This window comes from Bombyx mori, chromosome 27 (genome assembly GCF_030269925.1).
Source record: "Bombyx mori chromosome 27, ASM3026992v2".
In the NCBI taxonomy this organism is placed as follows: domain Eukaryota; kingdom Metazoa; phylum Arthropoda; class Insecta; order Lepidoptera; family Bombycidae; genus Bombyx; species Bombyx mori.
Window position 1 is genome coordinate 7,584,688 of NC_085133.1, and position 24,913 is coordinate 7,609,600.

The following is a 24,913-nucleotide window of genomic DNA, read 5'->3' on the forward strand; positions in this document are numbered from 1 at the left end:
TTTTTGAAAGCGTATGCTACAATCACTTCTTGAACCTCATGTTACTACTGCTTTTTTCCAACCTATGCTGATATCCTTGAGAGTCTATTTCAGATTCTCCTTGACGTGTAGGTGAGCTCACGAGGCTCAAATCGAGAGTGTTGCTAATGCTGGCCTTAGCAAGAGCAGTGCTTCGCAGAATCTACTACCGGATCGGAAACGCGACCCACTGAGAAGATCCGGCGAGACACTCAGTGGGCTGTGTCTATGAGTCAATTTACTCGTCGAGCCCTTCGCAAGCGACGGGTTCGGCGAGGGTATTTTGAAGATATATAGATGGGTGGACGAGCTCACAGCCCACCTGATGTTAAGTGGTTACTGGAACCCATAGACGTCTACAACGTAAATGCGCCACACACCTTGAAATATAAGTTTTAAGGTTTCAGTATAGTTACAACGGCTGCCCCACCCTTCAAATCGAAACGTATTACTGCTTCATGACAGAAATAGGCAGCAGGGTGGTGGTACCTACCCGTGCGGACTTACAAGGTCCTACCACCAGTAATTACGTAAATCATAATTTTTCGGGATTGATTTTTATTACAGGATATTATACCTTCACCGTGGAAGTCAATCGCGAGCTAAGTACGTATTTCATTAGAAAAATTGGTACCCGCCTGCGGGATTCGAACACCGGTGCATCAATCGAATACGAATGCACCGGACGTCTTATCCTTTAGGCCACGACGACTACATTACGGCTTTGTGATAGAAATAGGACGGCTTGTTTGCCTGTTTTAGCTAATGAATAAATTTAGTTTCAACCATGACTTAGTTAAAAGAAAACACAAAGTCGTTTGCGTTTTTAAGCGCGGCTGTGTTATCGTGGAAACCGATTCCTTTGTGCAGTTTTTGCTCAGCGCTATGACGTATTCTTGAAAGTACCTCACATTCGTAGTGTTAGCATAGTAAAAACTATTTAATGCGAACTGTGATTTGAACAGTTGCCTGACGTCGACAAAAAAATAACAAATAATAATCAGATCACTTACGTCAGTTATAATAGAGTTGTTTCACGAAAGTGTCTATACGAATTTTAGTGTCAATCCGTGACTCGACGAGAACGCATCGCGATTAGAACACCGAAGAAACAGCGTGAAATTTGCAGAGCCAAAAAAAATATAAAAACATTTAAATTTAACCCGCCCCAATCAAACTCTTAGTTCTGTCTGCAGCTAATAAAATACAGACGTGCGATAATTGAATGGGAGTGTGCTGTGTTGTGCCCGATCGGAACAGTCGCTTAATTTTTAATTACCCAAATAGTATTTGATAGTACGTATCAATGGTTTTGTGAAGCTCTTTTGCAATGGATGTTCTTGGCGAGAAATGGATAACGCCATTCGTGAAACAGGTTCGTATAATTTTTCGCGAATTTAAACTGTTTTAAATTACTTGTCTCTTGTGATTTTTAGTATAACCAAATTTTACTATAGTAAGCGTCTCATTATTTTATACAATACATTTTCATGGTCACATTCGTTTTGTTTAAAAAAATTAAGGATATTAAGCGTACCTAAAATATTCAAATTTATTTCCATTAGCAATAATAAGAATTCATTTACTGTTTCTAGGGCGCCTTATTATTCAGACGACAAGAACAAAATTATTTGGGTATATTTAACAGTAAAATCACCTTGACCCGATATCTGTGTTCTAGTAAATGTGGCTTCAAATCACCGAGATTAAATATAGCGTGGATGCTTTGTATGAAAATACATAAAATCACATTAACCTACGAACGAAAACAATTATTTTACTAGCATAGTACTTAGAATGTAACACAAAAACATTAGCCAATTAAATATAAATGTTTTGCCCTAAAAAACAAACAATGTCTTCATAGCTATTTAGTTCGGTTTATTAATTTAGAATAAAATAATAGTTTTGTTGAAATGCGTCAGCTTGTTATCTGTGTTAAGTGATATGTACCTACATGCAGCAATGTACTTATGCTACATACATTTCTATCCAACAATACGCCACGAAGAAATATCCCCGTATATCGCTAACAATGTGGTTCTCCTAGTCACGTCAGGTTAATAGGCATATTTGAGGTCAGAAGATCTTAATGTTTACTGTCAGAGGCGTACGACCCCATCCCGTCGCTTACGACGAAGGGCTCGGCGAGTAAATTAACCCACAGACACAGCCCACTGAGTTTCTCGTCGGATCCTCTCAGTGGGTCGCGTTTCCGATCTGACGGTAGATTCTGCGAAGCACGGCTCTTGCTAGGGTTCGTGTTAGCAACATCGTCAGGTTTGAGCCCCATGAACTCACCTACTAGCCCGGTTTCGCTGACATGGTCTCTCTAGACCATCAGCTCAGGTAGGAAAAAAAAAACAATCCTAAGCTCCCATCTACGTAATGCTTATCTGTCTTCTTCACAGTGCCTTTATCCTGCCTATCCCCCTATTACGGTAGGGCATGTTAGAGGCATGTATATGTAGACATCAGTATTCCAGTCTGAAAGGTAGGCCAGTCGATTTATAAATAAAATTGAGAGTTCAATCATGATGTTACAGGGTATTTCTTTTTTATTGCTTAGATGGGTGGACGAGCTCACAGCCCACCTGGTGCTAAGTGGTTACTGGAGCCCATAGACATCCACAACGTAAATGCGCCACCCATCTTGAGATACAAGTTCTAAGGTCTCAAGTATAGTTACAACGGCTGCCCCACCCTTCAAACCGAAACGCATTACTGCTTCACGGTACCCACCCGCGCGGACTCACAAGAAGTCCTACCACCAGTAATTGATAATTGGTATTTTGTCTAATCATCCTTGAGTTTGTCTTATCAGGTTAGCTAATAAAAAAAGAAGAACCACTCTTGCTTGAGTGACTATTGAGTAGTTTCAAATCACTTGGTTATTACGGCGTTATCGATAGACCACGTATTGTAAACGAGCGCAGTCGACACTGACCGAATCGAACAAATATAATTGCGAATCTCAACGAAAGGAAATCTATGTTATGTGGTTATTCCAAAGAGCCTGATTGTAAATGAAACAGAGATAATTTTAGAAACCATAACAATTTGTAATCAGAATCTAATAATAATTGCAAAAATCAAGGGATTCAACAAATTTTTCTAAGCAAATACGTACTTAAGAATTGTTCACAATGAAGGAATAACACCATGGACGGTTCCTACCACCCTGGTTTTAATGAATTTTAAAATACCACTGAGACCTTGACCTCATGTATTCATCATTCCGACCATACCGATAGGATTCGGTCCCGCAAACCAACGCCATCAGTTTTGTGATTTTATACGTGACCATCAAATTTACATTTTTCTAGTGCAAGGCTCTCTTAAGCTCTCCCGTCGCAAACCTAGAGTGTTAAGCGGATTTTATCAGCATACATAATCCAAATAAAACAAAAAATCATCCCATTAGTTACGCCCGATTAGCCTCCTGATGTCTCGACGCAAACTGCACGAGCGTCTGCTCTACAATTATCCTAGACACTTTGTCTCAACCAAGGGCTTATAAATGAACAATTCGGGTTACGTTCGGAACACTCATGCGTATAATAGGTGCAACGCCTTACGCAGCATATTCTCATAGGGATTAACCAACGCAAATCGTTGTACACGGGAGGCCTCTTCTTCGACAAAGTTTGGCACAACGGTTTAGTTTTTATATTACACAAAATTATAATAGTTGTATACTCGTAGTAGTGACGGATAGTCTTGTGTTCACGATTCGGAGCTTTTTTTCCTACCACTCGTTTCGATATCTACTCGAGGGAGCTGTGCTTTTCCCCGTGCCCTCTCATGGTCGGAATCCCGCAAGGCTCCGTACTCGCCCAGCTTTAATCTCTACTTTAACCACATACCGGTTGCTGCCGACTCTCTTCTTCCTCTTCGCCGATGACAAGGCTGTCTAGTACTAGTCTAGTACTAATAACTTCCTAATCGCGAAGAAACTCTGGACCTACAACAATCGAACACTGGCAGTGGCGGATCGAGAAAAAACCCTCGAAAAGCACAGCTATGCTCTTGTGGAGGACATCATCGGTTCAAATCACATCCCAGATTGAACCTTGTAATTTTATCCCCCCCAATAATCCTCTTCGGACAATCTATACATCCATGACATTCCGCCTAGACATAAAGTCAGCCCGCGAACGCGCTGCGTTTCTCCTTGGCAGACTTTATCCCATGATTAGTAAGCGGGGTATAAATATCCTTTTTCAAACGAGGCTTGTGGAGAGTATTAAACGGCAGGCAGCGGCTTGGCTCTGCCCCTGGCATTGCTGACGTCCATTAGCGACGGTAATTGCTCACCATCAGGTGGGCCGTATGCTCCTCTGCTTACAGAGGCAATAAAAAAATAAAAAAAGTCCCTTCACCGTCGATGCCCTAGACACCTTACGGATCCATTCGATCCACTAAAAAGCATTTATTATGAATGTCAATGCTGTAAATCAATCCAATTATAATGAATGATCTAAGTTTGTGTAATGTAAGAAGTCTTGTTTGCTAAGCTGAAAGTGTATTGTCCGTGGTTCTACATCTGACAGAGTGCGTGAGTACGTCATGGTTTAAATAAGAAAATATACCATTGCAATGATTAAGAAGCTCTTTTAATTGAAGCGTTAACAGTTAATTAAAACGATCATTCAATCATTAATTATGTTTGTGATGTTTTTTGTGTGATGTTTCGTAAAATTTACGCGGCCATGTTGACATTTAAAAGCTTTTTCGCCTAGCAATCAGATCTTTGAATTCCCTTCAAAATTTGTATCATCTACTTATTGATTATCTGCTACGATTCACTATCAATAGTGCATTGGCAATAAAATTCTGCATTTATTTGACCCAAACGCATTGGAATTCATCGTCAATCAAGTTATTTTTCGACAGTGAGTACGTCTGTCATGAAAAAACCAAATTGGTATCCGTCTTTGTGATTAGAATATCAGCCGTTATACCATTACATCTTATTCTTTAGACCACGTTAATTTATCTTTAATTGAGCGTAGTTGTTTTAAAACAAAATTGGTATTTTGAGATTACTACATAATATATATCATCACGTAGCGGATCTTTCAAACTTTAATTATGAACGATTATTCCTAACCTCAAATAAAATAAATCGTTCATATTTAATAATGTATCATTATAAAATTAAATTATCTATTCGTTTATTATTTGTACGGCCAGAGCAAAGACCTTTCAATTGCCGATAACGTTATAGACGATGACTCCGTGACAGAGTTAGTTAATCGATTATTGAGTTTGTAGCTACGTATCGGCTGCGAGTTAGTTCAAATTATACGATTAGTTACGACTAAAACAGGAAACTGTTATAGTAAAATCTTTGTTTATTATCTCTTGGAGTCCGTTTCAGGAGATATTTTAAACATACACCTTCAGTGTGCTTCTTTCTTCTTCGTCGCTTTATTCATTGCTGAAGATCGTATCCCTGAAACTTGACCGTGGCCTGTCTCATGAGCTGTTTCCACCTCGTTGGGTCTTCAGCTTCTCGAATGGCTTCTCGAATGTGACTGGCAGCCCAGTTAGGGCGGTTATTTGATTACACCAGCGGCTAGGTGATCGGCTGCAGGGTCTCTTTCCTTCTACTTTGCCCTTCACAATCACTTTGTCCAAGTTATCTGACTGTCGGCGGGCAATGTGACCGAAGAAGCTGAGGATCCCCTGGTAACAGATTGTTGAGAGCCTGACTCGGATGCGAAACTGATCGAGAATATACCTCTTGGTCGTCCACGGAATTCGGAGCATTCGTCTCCAGCGCCACATTTCAAATGCGTTTATTTTCTTGCGCTCGGATGCCCTAATTGTCCAGGACTCTGCCCCGTAGAGAAAGAAGAAAGAGTGTGCTTAGTGCGAGTTTTTTAATGTTTTCGATAGCATGAAAGTTAACCCAATTTTGCATAGTTGGAACAGCGCCCCTAATGGCAAACGTAGGCAAACGATCCCATTCCATACAAATATGAGTTAACTTTTACGCTATCGAGGACGTTAAAAAAGTCGCACTAAGCACACAGACTCCGGAATAAGCTCTCAAAGATGTTTCATGAGCGTCAATAATTGACTCGGGGGTGCAATAGTTAGCGCCCCCGACTCTTGCGCCGAGGGTCCTGGGTTCGATTCTCACCTCGGGCAAACATACTAATGTTTGATGAGCAGGTTTTATTTGCGCTTTGTCTGGGTGTTCATTATCGATATATGTATATATTTAAACGTAAATAAGTAAGTAGGTCAGTATTTGGTACGCATAGCACAGGGAATCCTAATTTCGGGCCTGATGACAGTGCGTGACTTGTTCTCAATTATTATGATTATTATTATTATTTATTTATTTATCGCCAGTCCTCTCGTATATAAGCGTGGACAAAAATCCTAAGCGGGCAACGGTTGATGACAATTTTTTTTTCTACCTATGCTGATAGCCTTGAGAGGCTAGAGAGGCTTCGCCCTAACGCTCAAACCGGAGTGTTGCTAACACTAGCCCTAGCGAGAGCAGTGCTTCGCAGAATCTACCACCGAATCGGAAACGCGACTCACTGAGAAGATCCGGCGAGAAACTCAGTGGGCTGTGTCTGTGGGTTAATTCGCTCGCCAAGCCCTTCGTCGCAAGCGACTGGTTTGACGAGGACGGTGACCGGTGCTTGTGGTACCTAAAAGCACCGTTAATGGATCGGGAGAATCCGTAATGACGTGTTTTGGGCGACGTCGACTGTTTACCATTCGGTCTACAGAATCGGGCATGTAATTTCCAGCGGCCACGACAAGAGGTTTCTCATGTCGTGCCGCCTTCTCAAAGCGGCGCAATGATGCCGACTGTAGATACTTACTGACTGAGTCAAGCTCCAGGTCACCACCGCTTATCATCAAACAATTGGCTTTTAACAAAACGGGCAACTAATTCAAGTGATTTCGCTGTTTCTGATTGAGTTTAGTCAGCAAAGTGAATTGAGGTATTACTAGTGATTGGAAAAAGTATTTGAATAGTATAATAAATCACAATTATATTTGATCAGAGCTGCAGAATTAGTTTTGATTTGCTAATAATAATTAATTACGATAGATACAAAACGGCATAATTTTCATTTGCTGCTTTATAAGTTATTGCGAAATCTACCTACTATCTATACTTCTATACTAATATTATAAAGAGGAAAGATTTGTTTGTTTGTTTGTTTCGAATAGGCTCCGAAACTACTGACCCATTTGAAAAATTCTTTTTCCATTAGAAGCCGACATTGTCCCTGATGAACATAGGCTACTTTTTTTTTATAATTTTCTTTTTTATTTTTATTTTTTTTGTTTCATGTGTGTTTTAATGTTTCCGAAGCGAAGCGAGGGCGGGTCGCTAGTGTCAAATAAAATAACAAACTACGAAAAATAAAATTTAAAAACGCTGTCGTAATTTAAAAATATATCAGTCAAAGAGGTCACGTAATTATTAAGATAGACAGTCAGTCTCTGCTTACTTGAAATAACAATAACTAAGTAGTTAGCATATATTATTAATTTTTTTAATAAAATGCTTTTTCCAACAAAACTGCGCTAATTTTAGATCACTGACAAAACCTTACGATACAGAGATGTAGAGATTCATTATATTATACTATTTTTACGAACTAGTGAAATAATACGTTTATTTAATTGGGATAATTTGATACGAGTACCTATAGCTGGTGATACAGGTAAGCTAAGAATATATTAAAGTTTAGCTAATAATATAATGCAGCTAAATTCATCTAGCTGAAGTTTGAAGTCGTCGTGGCCTAAAGGATAAGACGTCCGGTACATTCGTATCTAGCGATGAAACGGTGTTCGAATTCCGCAGGCGGATACCAATTTTTCTAATGAAATACGTACTCAACAAATGTTCACGATTGATTTTCACGGCAAAGGAATAACATCGTGTAATAAAAATCAAACCCGCAATATTATAATTGGCGTAATTACTGGTGGCAGGACCTCTTGTGAGTCCGCACGGGTAGATACCACCACCCTGCCTATTTCTGCTGTGAAGCAGTAATGCGTTTCGGTTTGAAGGGTGGGGGGCAGCCGTTCTAGATATACTGAGACCTTAGAACTTATATCTCAAGGTGGGTGGCGCATTTACGTTGTAGATGTCTATGAGCTTCAGTAACCACTTAGCACCAGGTAGGCTGTGAGCTCGTCCACCCATCTAAGCAATAAAAAAAACTGTTTATATTACAGTACTAGCAGTAAACGTTCTCACTCTGCGCTTTCGATTGGATGATCCGTAAACCAGTCTGTTCTAGCAAATAATAAGTAGTGAACTAAGTTTTTTTAACTACAACATGATGTGTGATGACGTTAGGTGGTTACCTAAGCCCATAAATATTACAATATAAATAGCTCTGGCGACATTTGAAAATGAGGCGGAAGACAGATTCTTCTTCTTCTTTCTAGAGTTTTGCCGGTCAAGTACCAGAGTCCGCTTTTCTACTTAAACTCCTCTACTTTGCCCGATCTTCGGCATCCTTCTGGGTGTGATTATTCCCCCCCATATCCGCCTTTACCACGTCCAAAAAGCGTTTCTTGGGCCTACCGCGGTATCTTGGATCTGGTACGCAGAAGTTGAGGAATCTATTACAGATTGTTACGATATAATATATAACATCGGCAAGGCTGGGTTCATAATGCTTAATCTTCTTTTAGTGGGCGTCGTTGGGTAATGTCAGAGAAACTAAAAACAGTAGTAGTTTACTCGGTTACATTATAAGGTTTAATGATTCCACAAGACACGCTATACAACTTTTAGGTAGGTACGTATATAGGAACACGCGATGGTTCAATATCGACCTATACTGAGACCTTAGAACTTATATCTCAAGGTGGGTGGCACATTTACGTTACAGATCTATGGGCTCCAGTAACCATTTAACACCAGGCGGGCTGTGAGCTCGTTCACCCATATAAGCAATAAATAAAAAAAAACGACCGCTCCAGCCGACTGCCCCACGATAAGTGTTGGTCGGTCGTGTGCTCCGCTCGGCCGATTGACTTGAAACTTGGTATCCATGTAGAAAATACACGTACTTAATGGATAGGCTAATATTTATATGAGTGTTGGACTCCCTACACCAGTTGGGAGGGCGTTAATGATCAGAATCTTTGTAGGGGTGAGAAATAATAATGTTAATTTTAAATGCCCAGCGAAGCTGACGGGTACAGCTAGTCATAAATATAACAGTACAATGGCTGCTCTCCACCCTTCATAACGGAAAGAAAGACTCTTTGGTGGCAGAAATAGGAAAAACCTATCCTTTTCGACTTCGCAATACCCCCTACGATTGTTTTTATTGCGTATGTCGGCGGACGGCGGCGCTGCTCACGTGGTGTGAAGTGGTTACCTGGAGCCCATAGACATCGACAAGATAAATGATGCCACCCGTTTTGAGGCATGAGGCTCAGTTTTACAGTACAACGGCTGCCTCAAGCCGACATGCATTATTGCTTCACAGCAGAAAAAGGCAGGGCGGTTGTACCTACCCATGCGCGCTCTTATGACGTCCTACAACAAGTAAAAAACGTTCTCCATAGCGTAAAAGTTAACTCAGTTTTGTATAGTTGGAACAAGACCGTTAACACACAGACTCCGGACGACACGGTCCATAAAACTATATAATTATCTTCAGGGAGACTTTAAGACAAATTTTATCAGGAATCTATATATTAATACGTGAAGCAAAAACTTTGTATCCCTTTTTACGAAAATTGCGCGGACGGAGGAGTATGAAATTTTCCACACTTATAGAGAATATAGAGAAGAAGTGCACAATGCTAATATTTTTTTTAAATAATGCATAAATGATACATTAAATCAATAAAGAAAACATTACACACACTACATACCATGTATTTGACGCACACACGCATGCATACTATTTATTGTCAAACTTTTGTTCTTGACGTCTGTTGTCAAATTGAGAATAGATTAAATATTGTTTGTCTTTGTTAATATTTTTTATAGTGTAGTCTTGGCAAAATTTGTGATTATAGAAGTATAAAATACAATCATAATAGTGTACAAACTTACAATTCCAATTAATTATAGTCGAATTTCGACTACTGCGGTACCTCTAGTATTTAAAATTGTGTAAATAATCTCGTTGTGTCATTGTCGTATTGATCTCGCGCCAATTGGATCAACTTCAAAATCACACTACAGATACATTGAATTGAACAACAACAAAAAAATTGTGATACAGCCACGCTTGAAAAAGTATTATAAACGGTTTTGAAATAATGAGCGGAACATTTAGTTTCAACGAAGAATATATAAGAATAATATATTTGTGTAATTACTGTTGTGTTGTAGAGGCTAATAAGTACTATTATCTTTTTTTTTCAATCATTGGGTCTAGGGGGCTCGCGGGATATGCTTTTTTTTATTGCTTAGATGGGTGGACGAGCTCAGAGCCCACCTGGTTAAGTGGTTACTGGAGCCCATGGACATCTACAACGTAAATGCGCCACCCACCTTGAGATATAAGTTCTAAGATCTCAGTATAGTTACAGCGGCTGCCCCACTCTTCAAACCGAAACGCAGTACTGCTTCACGGCAGAAATACGTAGGGCGAAACATTATGGTCTGCAGATGTTGGAAATACTCATATATACTACTTAGTTTTGCAAACCCATAATTCTGGTTTGGTTATAAGGCTTCGTGTATTTGTATAACGAAGTCTTCGACCTTTCAGTGGTTTCAACGTCGCTGTTCACGTCGTAATGTCTATAGGAACTGGTGACGACCTATATTTATTTATTTATTTATTACACTTCATGTAAAATTTACATTGGCGGTCTTAATGCCTAAGGCATTCTCTACCAGTCAACCAAAGGTAGTGCAGGGTAAACAGTGGTAGGTGCAATGAAATTTGTAATAAATTACAAATACATACACAAAAAAATATATACATACATATAATAGTTTATACAGTATTAAAAGGAATATATTAATAAATACACTTAACCAACAAATTAATCTATATATGTGTATAAAAATGAATTGCTGTTCGTTATTCTCGCTAAAACTCGAGAACGGCTGGACCGATTTGGCTAATTTTGGTCTTGAATTATTTGTGGAAGTCCAGAGAAGGTTTCAAAGGGTAGATAAATATGAAAACGGTCGGAATGAAATAAAAATAACAATTTTGTTTTTCCTTTGTTGTGTCCCCCGCCGAACGGATTCCTTTTGTTTGTTTTAAGTTTATTTTGTACAAAAGTTTAGGTCTTTTATTTATCGATTGAGGTACAACGAAGTCTGCCGGGTCAGCTAGTACTTAATAAAATTATAACACATATCATAGAAAAGTGTGTGTAAAATTCCAGAGTTTCGTGACATGCGGTGTGTCGATAAACATGGCGGCCGCGGGCCTCGTGATGGGTTTTACCACAGGCCTCTTGGAACAGCTGGGGGCACCAGACTCTCCCATACCTGTGGACGATGCTTCAGGATCTTGGATAGGTAAATATATAACATACATATATTACGTCCATCAGTACTCTTCTTTTTCTTTTATGGCTTGTTGAAATGGTATTGCTGTCAGTGTCAAGTTACACTGTCGGTGCTGTTATGCTCTTCAAGCACCAGTCATGGGTTAAGAGTTCGACGTGCGAACAAGGCCATAGATATACTATACTGAGTAACTATACAACTGCAACTGTAACTGTAACTATACTGAGACCTTAGAACTCATATCTCAAGGTGGGTGACGCATTTACGTTGTAGATGTCTATGGGCTCCAGTAACCACTTAACCACAGGTGGGCTGTGAGCTCGTCCACCCATCTAAGCAATAAAAAAAAAAGATACACCCCACTGAGTTTCTCGCCGGATCTTCTATTTCGCTGGGGTCGCGATTCCGATCCGGTGGTAGTTTCAGCGAAGCATTTCTTTTTCTAGGGATAGTGTTAGCAATTCTTTCAGGTTATTCTGCTTCACTAGGGTCGCGATTCCGATTCGGTGGTAGATTCTGCGAAGTACTGTGTTAGCAAATCTCTCAGGTTGAGCCTTTTGTTTTGTTTCCTACCTAAGCCGAGAGCCTTGAGAGGCTATTTCAGCGTAACCTTAACTAGTAGGCGAGCTCACGGGGCTCAAACCTGATGACGTTGCTAACACGAACCCTAGCAAGATCTGGCGAGACACTGGGCTGTGTCTGAGGGTTAATTTACTCGACGAGCCCTTCGTCGCAAGCGACGGGTTTGACGAGAACGATGCCCGGTGCTTGAGTTACCTAAAAGCACCGTTAGTGGATCGGGAGGATCCGAAATGACGTGTTTTGGGCGACGTCGACTGCTTTGTATTCTGTCCGCAGAATCGGGAATGGGTTGAGCCCCTGAGCTCACCTACCGGTCCGCGTGAAGTTGGAATAGTCCCTTAGGTTACCAAAGATTAGGTAGGGGTATTTTCCCTGCACCAATAATAATGACGCGGAATATGCAATAGTGATAGTACCTACAGGTGTAAAGACAGCCAAACGTCATCAGCAAGCCTTATATGCATCTATATATTAATACGCGAAGCAAAAACTTTGTACCTATCTCTTTTTACGAAAATTGCGCGGACGGAGTAGTATGAAATTCCCCACACTTATAGAGAATATAGAGAAAGTGTGCTGAATGTTAATATTTTATTAAATTATGCATAAAAAGTACATTTAATCAATGAAAAAAACATTACACACTTGTCAAACTTTTCTTATTGCTTATAGTCTGTGATCAAATTGAGAATAGATGAAACATTGTTTGTCTTTATATTTATCTAAAGTGCAGTTTTGGCGAAATCTGTGATTATAGAAGTCTTAGACAATAGAATCATGATATTGTACAAACTTATACTTTCAATTAATTATAGTCGAGTATCGACTACCGGAGGACCACTAGTATTCATAATTTTTTGAATTTTGTTTTAATTCTAACAAACAAAGAACAGCTATCAATAATAAATTATTTACAAAATACACGAGTCAACATTAACATTATTAGACGATTCAACATTAACGATTGGCATACCATTTAAATAAACACGAACAAAGTCGCAATTAATCATTGGATTTTAAGTAAATTTTACGTTTTATTTATGAGTTTTGTATGCAAAAAAGTATACTGTGTATTGCACCGAAAATATATAATAAGCTACCTGATGCTATGAAAAAAGACAAATTATTTTTATTTAAAAAGAATTTGAAAAAATTATTAACCTTAAGATGCTATTATACAGTTAACGATTTTTTAAATGATAAATCATTATGTTCGCTTCTTTCTGTTCTTTGTTTTCGTTTTATCACTGAAATAACTAATTCTTATTCAATTAATTTATTTGTTGTTTGTTATTTTAATTAATTAATAATGTAAATAATTTTGAATAATATTTGCACGCCGACCTGGTAGAAACACGCTGTTCTATAAAATAACTATCAACAACTTTGCAAACCGTGTTTTAGCTAATAAAGTTTGATTTGATTTGATTTGAGTCAGAGCGAAGAGAAAAATTGCTTCAATTAAAAATCATGAATTTTTAATTTAGATTATTTTCTTCGATGTCAAGATCAAAGTTCCTCTCGTTGATAACTAGCTACAGTAAATTATTGCATTTAAAACGGCTTAGCGTTGTTATCTAGAAATTGACGCAAATCGTTAATATGAGACGATTATTGCGTCATTTATTGAGAACTTACAACGCATTCTTGCGTATTTATGCTTGAATTCATGGGAAAAAGCACTGATAATAATAAATAATAAATAAATATTTACTAACAATCACACCACGTAAACTGGTCCCGTGATAAGTTCGTAAAGAACTTGTGTTACAGGTACCAGATAACGGAAATAAATGTAAGATTTTTATTATACACATACATATATTTAATATACATCCATAACCCTGGAAAATACATTTATATTTATTATACAAATATCTTCCCTTGGCGGGATTCGAACCCGCGAATAATAATAATAATAATATATTAATACGTGAAGCAAAAACTTTTTACCCCTTTTTACGAAAATTGCGCGGACGGAGGAGTATGTGCCACACTTATAGAGAATATAGAGAAGGAGGTCACAATGCTAATATTAAAAGTAATGCATAAAAGATACATTAAATCAATAAAGAATACATTACACACACTGCCATGTATTTGACACACACACATATTATGTATGTCTTTGTTTATTGTCAAACTTTAGTTAATGCTTATAGTCTGTGGTCAAATTGAAAATAGGTTAATATTGTTTATCTTTAATATTATGTGTCTAAAGTGTAGTCTTGGCGAAATTTGTGATTACAGAAGTAGTCTTTGACAATATAACCTTAATAATGTTCAAACTTATAATTTCAATTAATTATAGTCGAATTTCGACTACTGCGGGACCACTAGTAATAATAGTTGTGTCGGTTTGATAGCGAAAAGTTTCGATCAACATCTTAAGGAAGTCGTCGTGGCCTAAAAGATAAGACGTCCGGAGCATTCGTGTTGAAGTGATGCACCGGTGTTCGAATCCCGCAGGCGGGTACCAATTTTTCTAATGAAATACGTACTCAAGTACAAGTACTGAGACCTACAACTTATATCTCAAGGTGGGTGGCGCATTTACGTTGTAGATGTCTATGGGCTCCAGTAACCACTTAACACCAGGTGGGCTGTGAGCTCGTCCAACCATCTAAGCAATAAAAAAAAAGGAACTTTCGTTATCCAGCTGGGTTAGGGGCCTAATACAGAAAGCAGTTATCCTCGATACTGCATGCATTGTGAGGAGGTTTCTAACTCTGGAGTCCTAACCACCAGTGGCTTGAGTTGTAGAAACCGTCATCAGCGGCAATCTATTTTTATATAGTGTTTTTTAAAAATTTGTATTATTTAATATCTTTTTTAAAAAAATTTATGTTATTAATAAGATTTTAAATAAATAATAATAATCAAACTTAGTTTCGCTACTCGTTGAAACTTAGAATAAATAATAAAGTTGGCTTCTATGATTTAAATGTTTTCATACTCTGAACCGAACCAGTTTCTTTTGGTTAGTGTCAAACATTTGCTTAATGTTATTGATAAATGATTCTTGTGTAACGTGTAAAGGTGAATCCGAATTTATTCTGCAATATTACCAAAATCTGCAATTCTCGTAAACACACACAATTAAATTATAAATATGAAAACGGTTATCATTAAAATTCTTATGTAACTTGTAGACGAAAACTAAAAAAAAAACAATTAGCGAATTATTTATTATTATTATTTTTATTTTTTTTTATTCCTTAGATGGGGACGGGCTGACAGCCAACCTGGTGTTAAGTGGTTACTGGAACCCATAGACATCTACGACGTAAATGCGCCACCCACCTTGAGATATCAGTTCTAAGGTCTCAAGTATAGTTACAGCGGCTGCCCCACCCTTCAAACCGAAACGCATTACTGCTTCACGGCAGAAATAGGCAGGGTGGTGGTACTTACCCGCGCGGTCTCACAAGAGGTCCTACCACCAGTAAAATTAGATGTTGATTAAAATTTTTGACATTTTGTTTACAGCGGCCATTCCAGGATTCTCGTTGGTCGTGGGAAACTTCATCGTTCCCTCGGTTATGGCGAGATACGGAAGGAAAACAGCAAATCTGATCAGCATCGTGCCCCTTATAATTGGCTGGATCGGCATAGTGTTGGCAAACAGCATCACAGCTCTATTCATAGCCAGATTCTTGCAAGGTCTGTGCATGGGCATGGCCACATCACTGGGTTCCACTTTGATCGGTGAATACGCAAGTCCAAGAAACCGTGGAGTGTTTTTAATGACAATATCCATTTCTATAGCCTTTGGAGTGCTTTGCGTTCACGCCATGGGCTCGTATCTGGACTGGAAAACATCTGCAATAGTGTGTGGTTCTGTAGCTTTAATAGATTTGGTCATTGTGATATTTTCTCCGGAGTCGCCTAGTTGGTTAGCCGACCAAGGAAAGTACGATGAGTGTAAGAAAGTCTTCAGATGGCTCCGCGGAACTAAGGAGGAACAAGAGTTAAAAAATTTAATCGAAGCCAGCATTATAGTGAGAGAATCGAAAGCGGAAGCAAATGTGAGACGGACTCTCTTGAAGAAAATCAAAAGTAATGTAGTCTATTTTAAGACAACGATTACAAAGAAGGAGTTCTTCAAACCAATCTTCATAATGATACACATATACATGATAGGGCAGTGGAGTGGTGTAAACATTCTTGTAACGTATTCAATAGTAATATTCAACAGAGTCGTTGGACCGGATTGTAATATTCCCTTAATGATTATGGCTTTGGACGGCCACAGGATAATCGCTAATATATTTGCTATTTACATAATTAAGAAAGCAAAAAGACGGACAATGCTGTTTACCACGGTTGGAATTAATGTTTTGGCTTTATTGGGATTAGCAGCGTATACTTATGCCAAAGAGAACCGTTTGCTTAACACCGATTATCCAATTATAGGAATTCTGCTGATACATTTATTGATGTTCGCGGTCGCAACGGGAACTATATCCCTTTGTTTCATTATAGCCGGTGAGATATTTCCATTGGAATACAGGAGTTTAGCCGGCGGCTTAAGCGTATTGTTTTATTCGGCAAACCTTTTTTTAAACGTCAAAACTATACCATATCTGTTGAACAACATCGGCGTACACGGCACGTGCTGTTTGTATTGCGTTGTTATATTATATTGTTTGTTGATTGCTTGGTGGTTCCTACCTGAAACGAAAGATAGGACTCTTCAAGATATTGAAGATGAGTTTAGAGGGAGACCAATGACGATGGAAGAGTTGAAATCGGCCCAATCATTGGCATCCTGGAAGGCCTATAACACAGACAGAAGATGCAGTACGCCGGTCGTATAAGTTAAGTTATTTTGCATTTAGTGATACATTTATGAACGATATTGTAATAGCTTTTTGATTCGAAAACACGGTGACACTTCAAACGCTCATCATCAGCATGATCATCAGCCTTTATCTGCCCACTACTGGACATAGGCCTTCCCCAATGCCTTCCATAGAATGCGGTCCTCCGCCTTCCGCATCCAACGACTTCCCGCCGTGCGCACTAAGTCGTCGGTTCACCTGACGCCCCACGCTCCTGGTACCCATCCGTGGCCTCCATTCGAGAGCTTTCCTCCCCCACTTGGCACAGCTGGCTCGACAGATGTGACAAGACCATTGCCACTTTAGCCTGCTTAGCTCTAACTTACTTAGCTATAACTAAGAGCTACGTCGTCGACTTTGGTTCTCCGTCGAATTTCTTCGTTCCGGATTTTGTCCCTTAGACAAATACCAAGCATAGCTTTCTCAATCGCCCGCTGTGCGACTCCTAACTTATTGGCCAGCCCCGCCGTCAGTGTCCAGGTTTCCGCGCCGTAGGTCATCTCGGGACATACGATATCAAACGCTACCGGACATTAATCCATCATTTAAATATCTAACCGTATTTTTATTTAATTTTATTGTATTAATAAACAGAGCAGACATTGATAGATACACCGTCACAGCATTTTCTCCTTTAAATAATTGTGATAAAGCTTCATTTCGTTTGAATTAAAACATGTATAGTTCCAGAAATATTCTGAGGAGGAATTGATTTGAAATTTAAGACGTCCGTTGCAAGGAATAACGCTCAAAACGCACTGTGCTGGAGATACTGGTTACCTTTACTGCACTAACAATAACAGTTAGGCATTGGTTTCATGAAATATACGAAACTCATGAAATGAGCACAGGAATACGCTGAGAAACTAAAACTCTAGTGTACTTCGGCAATGATCAAATAAAGGAAAATCACGAACCGCCCAGTGTGAATATATCGATGGAAGAAAGCGGAAATTTCGTAACTTGCATTTTGCGCTAAATCACTTTGTACCATAATTTATTATATACCAGCGACCCGCCCTCACTTCGCTTCGGAAACATTAAGTTTTGTTATTGATAGCTGAGTCCCGCGATGTTACCAGCGATTATTGTCGTACCGCGGGTAAAGCTGCGGGACGAAGCTAGTCTAAATAAAGTAGCCTAAGCTACTCCTTATATCATCAGCTACCTATCAGTGAAAGTCCCGTCAAAATCGGTCCAGCAGTGCCACAGATTAGCCAGAACAAACAGACAGTCAGACAGACAAAAATTGTAAAAAAAAACATTTTGGTGTATGTACCGTATATATATTCATATGCATGTAGTAAAAAGAGGCTATTTCAATATTACAAACAGACACTCCAATTTTATTTATATGTATAGATAAAGATCTTGTGTAAAGTTGGGTTTTTCAAGTTACGACAATTCCGCTTTCTTCCGTCGATATGTAGTTTAATGATTAAAATAAATCAACAAATCTCCAGTACCCATATTTGACAAGCTCTCTAGCACGGCGGAGTGAGATATCCAGGGCGTATATACTAGTATCTTGTAACATGTACTCGATTTAATAGGGACCATGTTGCTGAGATTGTATGGACGACGATTCATTGGGTCGGTTATTAAAAATCTGTTACTAGAAATAAAGTTACGAATAATTTTAGCAGCTACAACGTAATATTGTAAACTTTTCAAATCTAAGGACAATTTCTTAATCCTAAGACAGAGGCTATTTATTCCATTAATTTTATTTATTTTGTCCAGTTTCACCAGGACAGGTGGGCGAGCAAAGGCTCAGCCAGGAGGGGTGGGATTTGCTAACAGCTACCCGAGCGCCTCCGAAGGAGACCTAACAGCTCAAGAGCAGCTGTTTCGCGAATGAATCTACTACCGGATCGGAATCGCGACCCGCTGAGAAGATCCGGCGAGAAACTCAGCGAGCTGATTCATGGGTTAGGTTGCACGGCGAACTCTTTGTCGAGTTCGACGAGTACGGTTACCGAGGTCCCTAAGCCTGCTCCTAGAGCTGAAGGCGTCTAGTGCGAAGGTTATTGGATCTGATGGATCCGTAAGGACGTGTCTAGGGCGTCGACGGTGACTGGCTCCTGCATGATCAGGATTCGGGGAGTAGTCAGCGGCGGCTACGATAAGGCGATTATCATGACGCATAGCCTTATCGAAGTACCGTTCCGACGCTGACTTCATGTATTTCTGTATAGATTCGAGGCCCAGGTCGTCGTGTAGGTCAACGTTCCTCACGAACCACGGAGCTCCGACGGCTAACCTGCAAAAGCGGGATTGTAGAGATTGAAGGGTGTCTATGTGCGTGCGGGCCGCGTGAGCGAACACCACACTCGCGTAAGTCATGACGGGCCTTATGCAAGTTTTGTAAAGTGTCACCTTGTTCCGAAGGGACATTTTACTCCGCTTACAAATCATGGGGTAGAGTCTACCGAGAATAAACGCGGCACGGTCACGGACTGATTTTATATGCGGGCGGAATGTCATCGATGCATCCAGGGTAACGCCCAGGTACTTGACCTTCCTGGCCCAGGGTATGGATTGACTAAAGAGAGTAATCGGGGGTGTGAGATTCCTCCTCCTAATACGGGAGGAAATCCGTGTGGAGCTTCCCCTCTGAAAGAGCACCGCAGTACTTTTCGCTGGGTTGATGTCTATGCGCCATTTTCGGAACCACTGTCCTAGGGCTAGGGCTGCGCTCTGAAGCTTCTTCGCGATTAGGGACTTGTTTCTACTGGAATAGTAAACAGTCGTGTCGTCGGCGAATAAAGCTAAATGGGTCGGCGGCGACCGGGGAATATCGTTAACGAATAAGCTAAATAGGAGGGGTGAGAGGACAGAGCCTTGCGGGACTCCAGCTGTGAGAGGTCGTGGGGAGGAGCGGGTTCCCTCGACTCGATATCGAAAAGAGCGGTTCGACAAGAAGTCCCGTATGATGAGCACGAGACTATCCGGCACACCCATGTTGAATAGTTTGAAAATCAAACCGTTGTGCCAGACTTTGTCGAACGCTTTTGCGACGTCGAAGAAGAGAGCTCCCGTGTATAACGGTTTTGGTCGATTAAGCCCCACAAGAATGTGCTCCGTGAGGCGGTGCACCTGTTGAACGCATGAGTGATTTGTACGGAATCCGAATTGTTCATCGATGAGAATGCCCTTGGATGAGACGAAGTCTCTGAGGCGTTTGTAGAGCAGACGCTCATACAGTTTGCCTAGAGACATGAGGAGGCTAATCGGGCGGTAGCTCGTCGGATGATTTTTTGGTTTACCGGGTTTATGTATGCCGATAACGTCCGCTTCTTTCCACACCGCGGGAAAGATACAGTTCGCCATAGCGGCATTGAAAATAGATGCCAACATCACGATGAGTTGGACGGGTAGAAGTTTAATAACGCGGTTGGATATACCGTCGGAACCGGGAGCCTTGCGAGGACGTAGGTCTTTGATCAAGTCTTTAACTTCCATCGGGGTGACGGGTGGTAACACATCAGAGGGTGGCAAGGAGGCTCTGCGTTCTACCTCACTGTCTACTAATTCTACATGCACAGGGTCCACGGATTGAGTGCTGGGCGTGCACTGGGTTTGCAATGTATCGGCCAGCAGCTCTGCTTTTTCGTCATCATCGAACGCCGTGAGTCGGCCTGAGGGGCCTACGAGGGGGGGCATAGTTACTACCGTATCCGATTTGAGAGTACGAGCTAAGCGGTAGTAAGACCTTTGGGAGGGCGCGAGTCCTTCTAAGAAATCAGACCATCTGGCATCTCGGACTTCGGCGATGCGAGACTTTACGTCGCGTTGTAGGGCACGCATTCGAATACGATTTTCCGCGGTAGGATACCTGTCGTAGGCGCGTATCGAGGCGTTCTTAGCTCTAAGGAGTTCCCTAATATCGTCGGACAATTTGAAGCGGTGAAGGAAGTCCTCCGCTACAACTTGTTTCGATGACCTATCTAATGTCGAGGTGATGTGTGACGTTAAGATGTCTATGGCTTCAGCGGTATCCTGAGGAAACGGGGTAGAGTCCGGGCTAAACGGTAGCGATGGTGGATCAGATTCAGCCAGGCTGATGCCCAGCGTGTGCCAATCCACCACCGTCCTCGTGACGGGAACGGAATCGGGAGCGCGACCGAGCTTCATAACGACGGGACGGTGGTCTGAATATAACTCTGAAACTACTTCGATCGAGTGTAAGCGCAGAGTTACGTTTTTTAATAACGCTATGTCGAGTATATCCGGGCGATGCGCGATATTTAGCGGGTAGTGAGTCGGGATTAGCGGAGCGACGATATCGAAGGCGAGATTATCGACTAACGCGTCAAGCCGCCTGCCATTCGGGGTTGTGGTGTGTGAGTTCCACCTGATGTGTTTACAATTTAGGTCGCCCGCCAGAATGACAGAGCTCCCTATGCCGAGCAGCGCCTCGATATCACTGCTTAGAACGATCTTATCCGGTGGAAGATAAACGGACGCGATAACGATCGGCGCGTGTCCCGTCAGTGAGATTCGGCACACTGATGCTTCGATATTAGCGAGCGCGGGAGGATCGAGCGGGACGCAATGCAGGGCTCTTCTATAGTAAATGACGGTACCACCACCACGAGCAGAGAGCCTGTCGTTCCTGACCATGTTATAGTTCGCGATTTTAGGGTCACGGCGCGCGGGCTTAAGTAGGGTCTCCTGCACTAAAAAGATATCAATTTGATGGTCACGCAAAAAGTCAGAAACCTGATCACGCTGATTTGCGAGACCGTAAGCGTTAAAAAATCCTATCGTTACGGATAGGGGCTTTATTCTACTTATATACGCCATTGATTACCGGCGGAGTGAGGGGAGGACGTACGTATTTAATGACGCGTATACGTCGGCGTATTCTTGCACAACGGCGATAAAGTGTTGTGCAGTGGAGGCAGAGCGAATGGCGTCGCCCAAAGCGTTAACGCGCTCAAAGTTGATCGACTGAAAGAAGTCGATCGCTAAAGCGAGATTGTCGGACGCGGTCGGAGGGCAAGTCGCGGGAGAGGGACGAGTCGCGGGGGCGGGACGAATCGCGGAGGAGGGAGTTGTAGCCGTGTTCATGTACGGCAGCGGTTTCGCCCAGGCCGAGACACTGGGCACCGGCGCCGGAACGAACGCTGGCTTATCCTGCGACACAGAGGGTGCCGAGGCTTTGATGTCTGGGCCGGAAGCTCGGAGGCGGTTTTGGCGGGCGACGCGGCGATTTATTTTCGGGGCTCGGGGGCATCCGCGGTAATTTGCGGGGTGACCCTGTGTTCGACACAGGACGCAGCTAGGCGGTTCTGTCGCGGTTTTTTGATCGCGAGTGCATAGGGCCGTGGCGTGATCGCCTAAGCACTTGACGCATCGGGGGCGCGCGTGACAGTTACGGGAAGAATGCCCGTATAATTGGCAGTTATGGCACTGGCTAGGTGTGCCTTTCTTGTGTGGGGTTTCGACTGCGATTCCGGAAAGGCTACAGACCGTTCGGATGTTGAATATTTGCTTACCCTCGGGGGTAGGCTGGAGGGCGACGAGAACCATATTATATGGCTCCCTTCCGCGGCCTGTGTGCATGCGGTGTACGGAGTTAACCGGTAGGCCTTGTTCGAGAAGGTCGGCCTTGACGAGCTCGGCATCCAACTCTTTAGGGATGCCACGTATAACGGCACGGAGTTCGCGCTCCTCCTGGAGCGTATATGTGTGGAAACTTATACGCTCCTTACGGAGGTAAGAAGAGAGGGCCCTATGGTCGTCGGATGTTCGAACCTTAATTTGAATGCCGTTCGCGAGGTTACGGGCATTCGTAAAATTGATATTTTTGGCCTTAAGGGCCAGGGAAACTCGTTCCCAAGCTGCCTTCTCTTGAAGGATTACCGGGGGAGGGGTCTGGGCTTTATTTTGTGCCACCGGACGCGGCGACGGAGTGGCACGGGCTGGAGGCGCAACGGGAGTCTGAGGGCGGGGGCGCGACGCGTTCGCGGCTTTGCTAATTTTAGCGGCCGCGGGAGCTCGAGACTCCGCGGCACGCTTCTTACCCTTTTGCACCAGGGTGAATCCATCCGTCGATGAGGCGGGAGCGAGGTCGACCTCCATCTCCGAGTCAGAGTCGGAGGTTGAGGAGGCGGGCGCAGGTGACCTACGAGTAGGTGTTTTGGACGGCGCGACGGAGGCAGCGGATGATCGCGCTGCTGGAACGGTGACCACGGCGGACGACGCAGCAGTTTTACTCGCCAGTATAGGCGACGCGGGAACGGCAGGCACGACGGAGGCTGCGGTGCTCGATGCAGAAGCTTTGCACGCAGGTACAGGCGACGCAGGAGCAGCGAGCTCGGTGGAGTCCACGAGAGGGCTCGCAGTGTGATCGGCCTTGAAGGCCTGAAACTCGGAAGTGAGCTTTGGGTAGCGAAGCCGGAGAAATTCCGCAAATACAGCGTCCATGATGTCTACGTGCCCAGGTGGGGCTACCCTGGGTCTTAGAAAACACTCGCCTTGCGGCGAGGCCCCAACTTCTCGGACCTGAGCGGTTCTATTGAACACAGGTGGCGATGCGGCACGATTACTGCAGGACAAAGAAAAATCACAACAAAACGGAAATAGCAAAAAGAAACAAACCAATTAAACACTTCCAGGAAGACAGTTTGTCGGCAGATGTACCACGAACACAGAAATAACAAAAGGAAACAAAACAAATAAAAACTTCCAGGAAGAGCACTTAGTCGGCAGATGTACCACGAACACAGGCCGCGCGAACAATGGCCGGGCTAACAAAAGCCGGGCGAACAAAGGCCGGGCGATCGAGTGGTCGATGAGCACGTCCGCGCGTGACGGGTGCCTCTATCGGAATGTATTTATTATGTTATTTGTTAGTAACTTATTGAGTGTTGTTAAATATTTTTTTAAATAGATTTTTTATGCACTAGCGTTGCTACCGCGCCATGTCAATTGCTGTATATAAGAATAATATGTTTTAAGTTTACCTAAAAATCTATAATATATTTCTTAAGATGCAATGTCACTGATTTCGAAACATATCGTATTTTCGCATTAAAAGTGTACAACTTCTAAAAATATTCGAAATTGAGTTTTTCTCATAGATACTGTCAAAAGAGCGTAGCTTAGTTTTTTTTTTTTGTTTACCTATATATTGACTACTATTAACAAAATTAATACATAATTTTATCTTACTTTAAAAGACAGATAATGTAACTGGTAAAATATAAATGTTGCAAAGGTGATTAATATTAAAAATATCACCTTTAAAACACTCTCCTGTAAAATGAGTAAGTTTTGAGATTATACAGTTTTAATGCGAGAAGACGATATGTAGGATTGGTAACAGTGGAACGTATGAAAAGAGTGTGGAACGAAGCATTTAGATGTGAGTGAGAGAAAACGGAAAGAAAGGGAAAAGAGAATGACAGACAGAATGACAAAGAAGATGACGAAGACGGTTAAAAAATGAGGAAGGCATAATAAAAGTGTTAATTAATTTTTAAATTATTATTATACCAGAAGATTTTGGAACAGTGTAACTTTTATTTTATATGCTGCGATACCTGTTTTACACATATTTATTTCAATTTAAATTATTTCAAACTAAAAACCAATTTCATTAAATAGTGGGTTTTGAAATTTCCAAACCTTAATTTTACAACGATTAACCCAAATAATATCTTTGTTCATTATTTATTTAAGATGTCAACTACTATAAAATGTAAATTACTTTTGTCTCGAACTAGAACGAGTTGATTTAAATAATTATCTCAATTTTTTTTTTTTTTTTTTTATGATTGAAAGTTTACTGGTGGCCCGAAGGCCTTTCCAGTTTCACCAGGACAGGTGGGCGAGCAAAGGCTCAGCCAAGAGGGGTGGGATTTGCTAACAACTGCCCGAGCGCCTCCGAAGGAGACCTAACAACTCAAGAGCAATTGTTTCGCGAATGAATCTACTACCGGATCGGAATCGCGACCCGCTG

At 41.6% G+C, this 24,913-nt stretch overlaps 1 protein-coding gene and 1 long non-coding RNA gene across 2 annotated transcripts in view; one reads left to right on the forward strand and one right to left on the reverse strand.

The window, feature by feature from the left end:
• LOC134201545 (uncharacterized) overlaps window positions 1–24,708 on the reverse strand; it is a 358,050-nt gene extending 333,342 nt beyond the window's left edge. The window contains exon 1 of the long non-coding RNA XR_009976893.1: window positions 24,193–24,708. This is a non-coding gene — a long non-coding RNA (uncharacterized LOC134201545). The remainder of the gene's footprint in view (window positions 1–24,192) is intronic.
• LOC101743817 (facilitated trehalose transporter Tret1) lies at window positions 841–17,774 on the forward strand. The gene is made up of 3 exons (XM_004923443.4): window positions 841–1,393; window positions 11,389–11,524; window positions 15,587–17,774. The coding sequence occupies exons 1-3, from the start codon at window positions 1,349–1,351 to the stop codon at window positions 16,915–16,917; spliced, it is 1,512 nt and encodes a 503-aa protein (XP_004923500.1). The 5' UTR covers window positions 841–1,348; the 3' UTR covers window positions 16,918–17,774.
• Window positions 24,709–24,913: the final 205 nt, after the last annotated feature.

Bases quoted from the DNA above. Each gene is read 5' to 3' on its own strand.
- LOC101743817 (XM_004923443.4), top strand. From the start codon at position 1,349: ATGGATGTTCTTGGCGAGAAATGGATAACGCCATTCGTGAAACAG. The intron at 1,394-11,388 runs GTTCGTATAATT...GTAAAATTCCAG, and splicing joins TAACGCCATTCGTGAAACAG to AGTTTCGTGACATGCGGTGT. The intron at 11,525-15,586 runs GTAAATATATAA...TTTTGTTTACAG, and splicing joins TGCTTCAGGATCTTGGATAG to CGGCCATTCCAGGATTCTCG.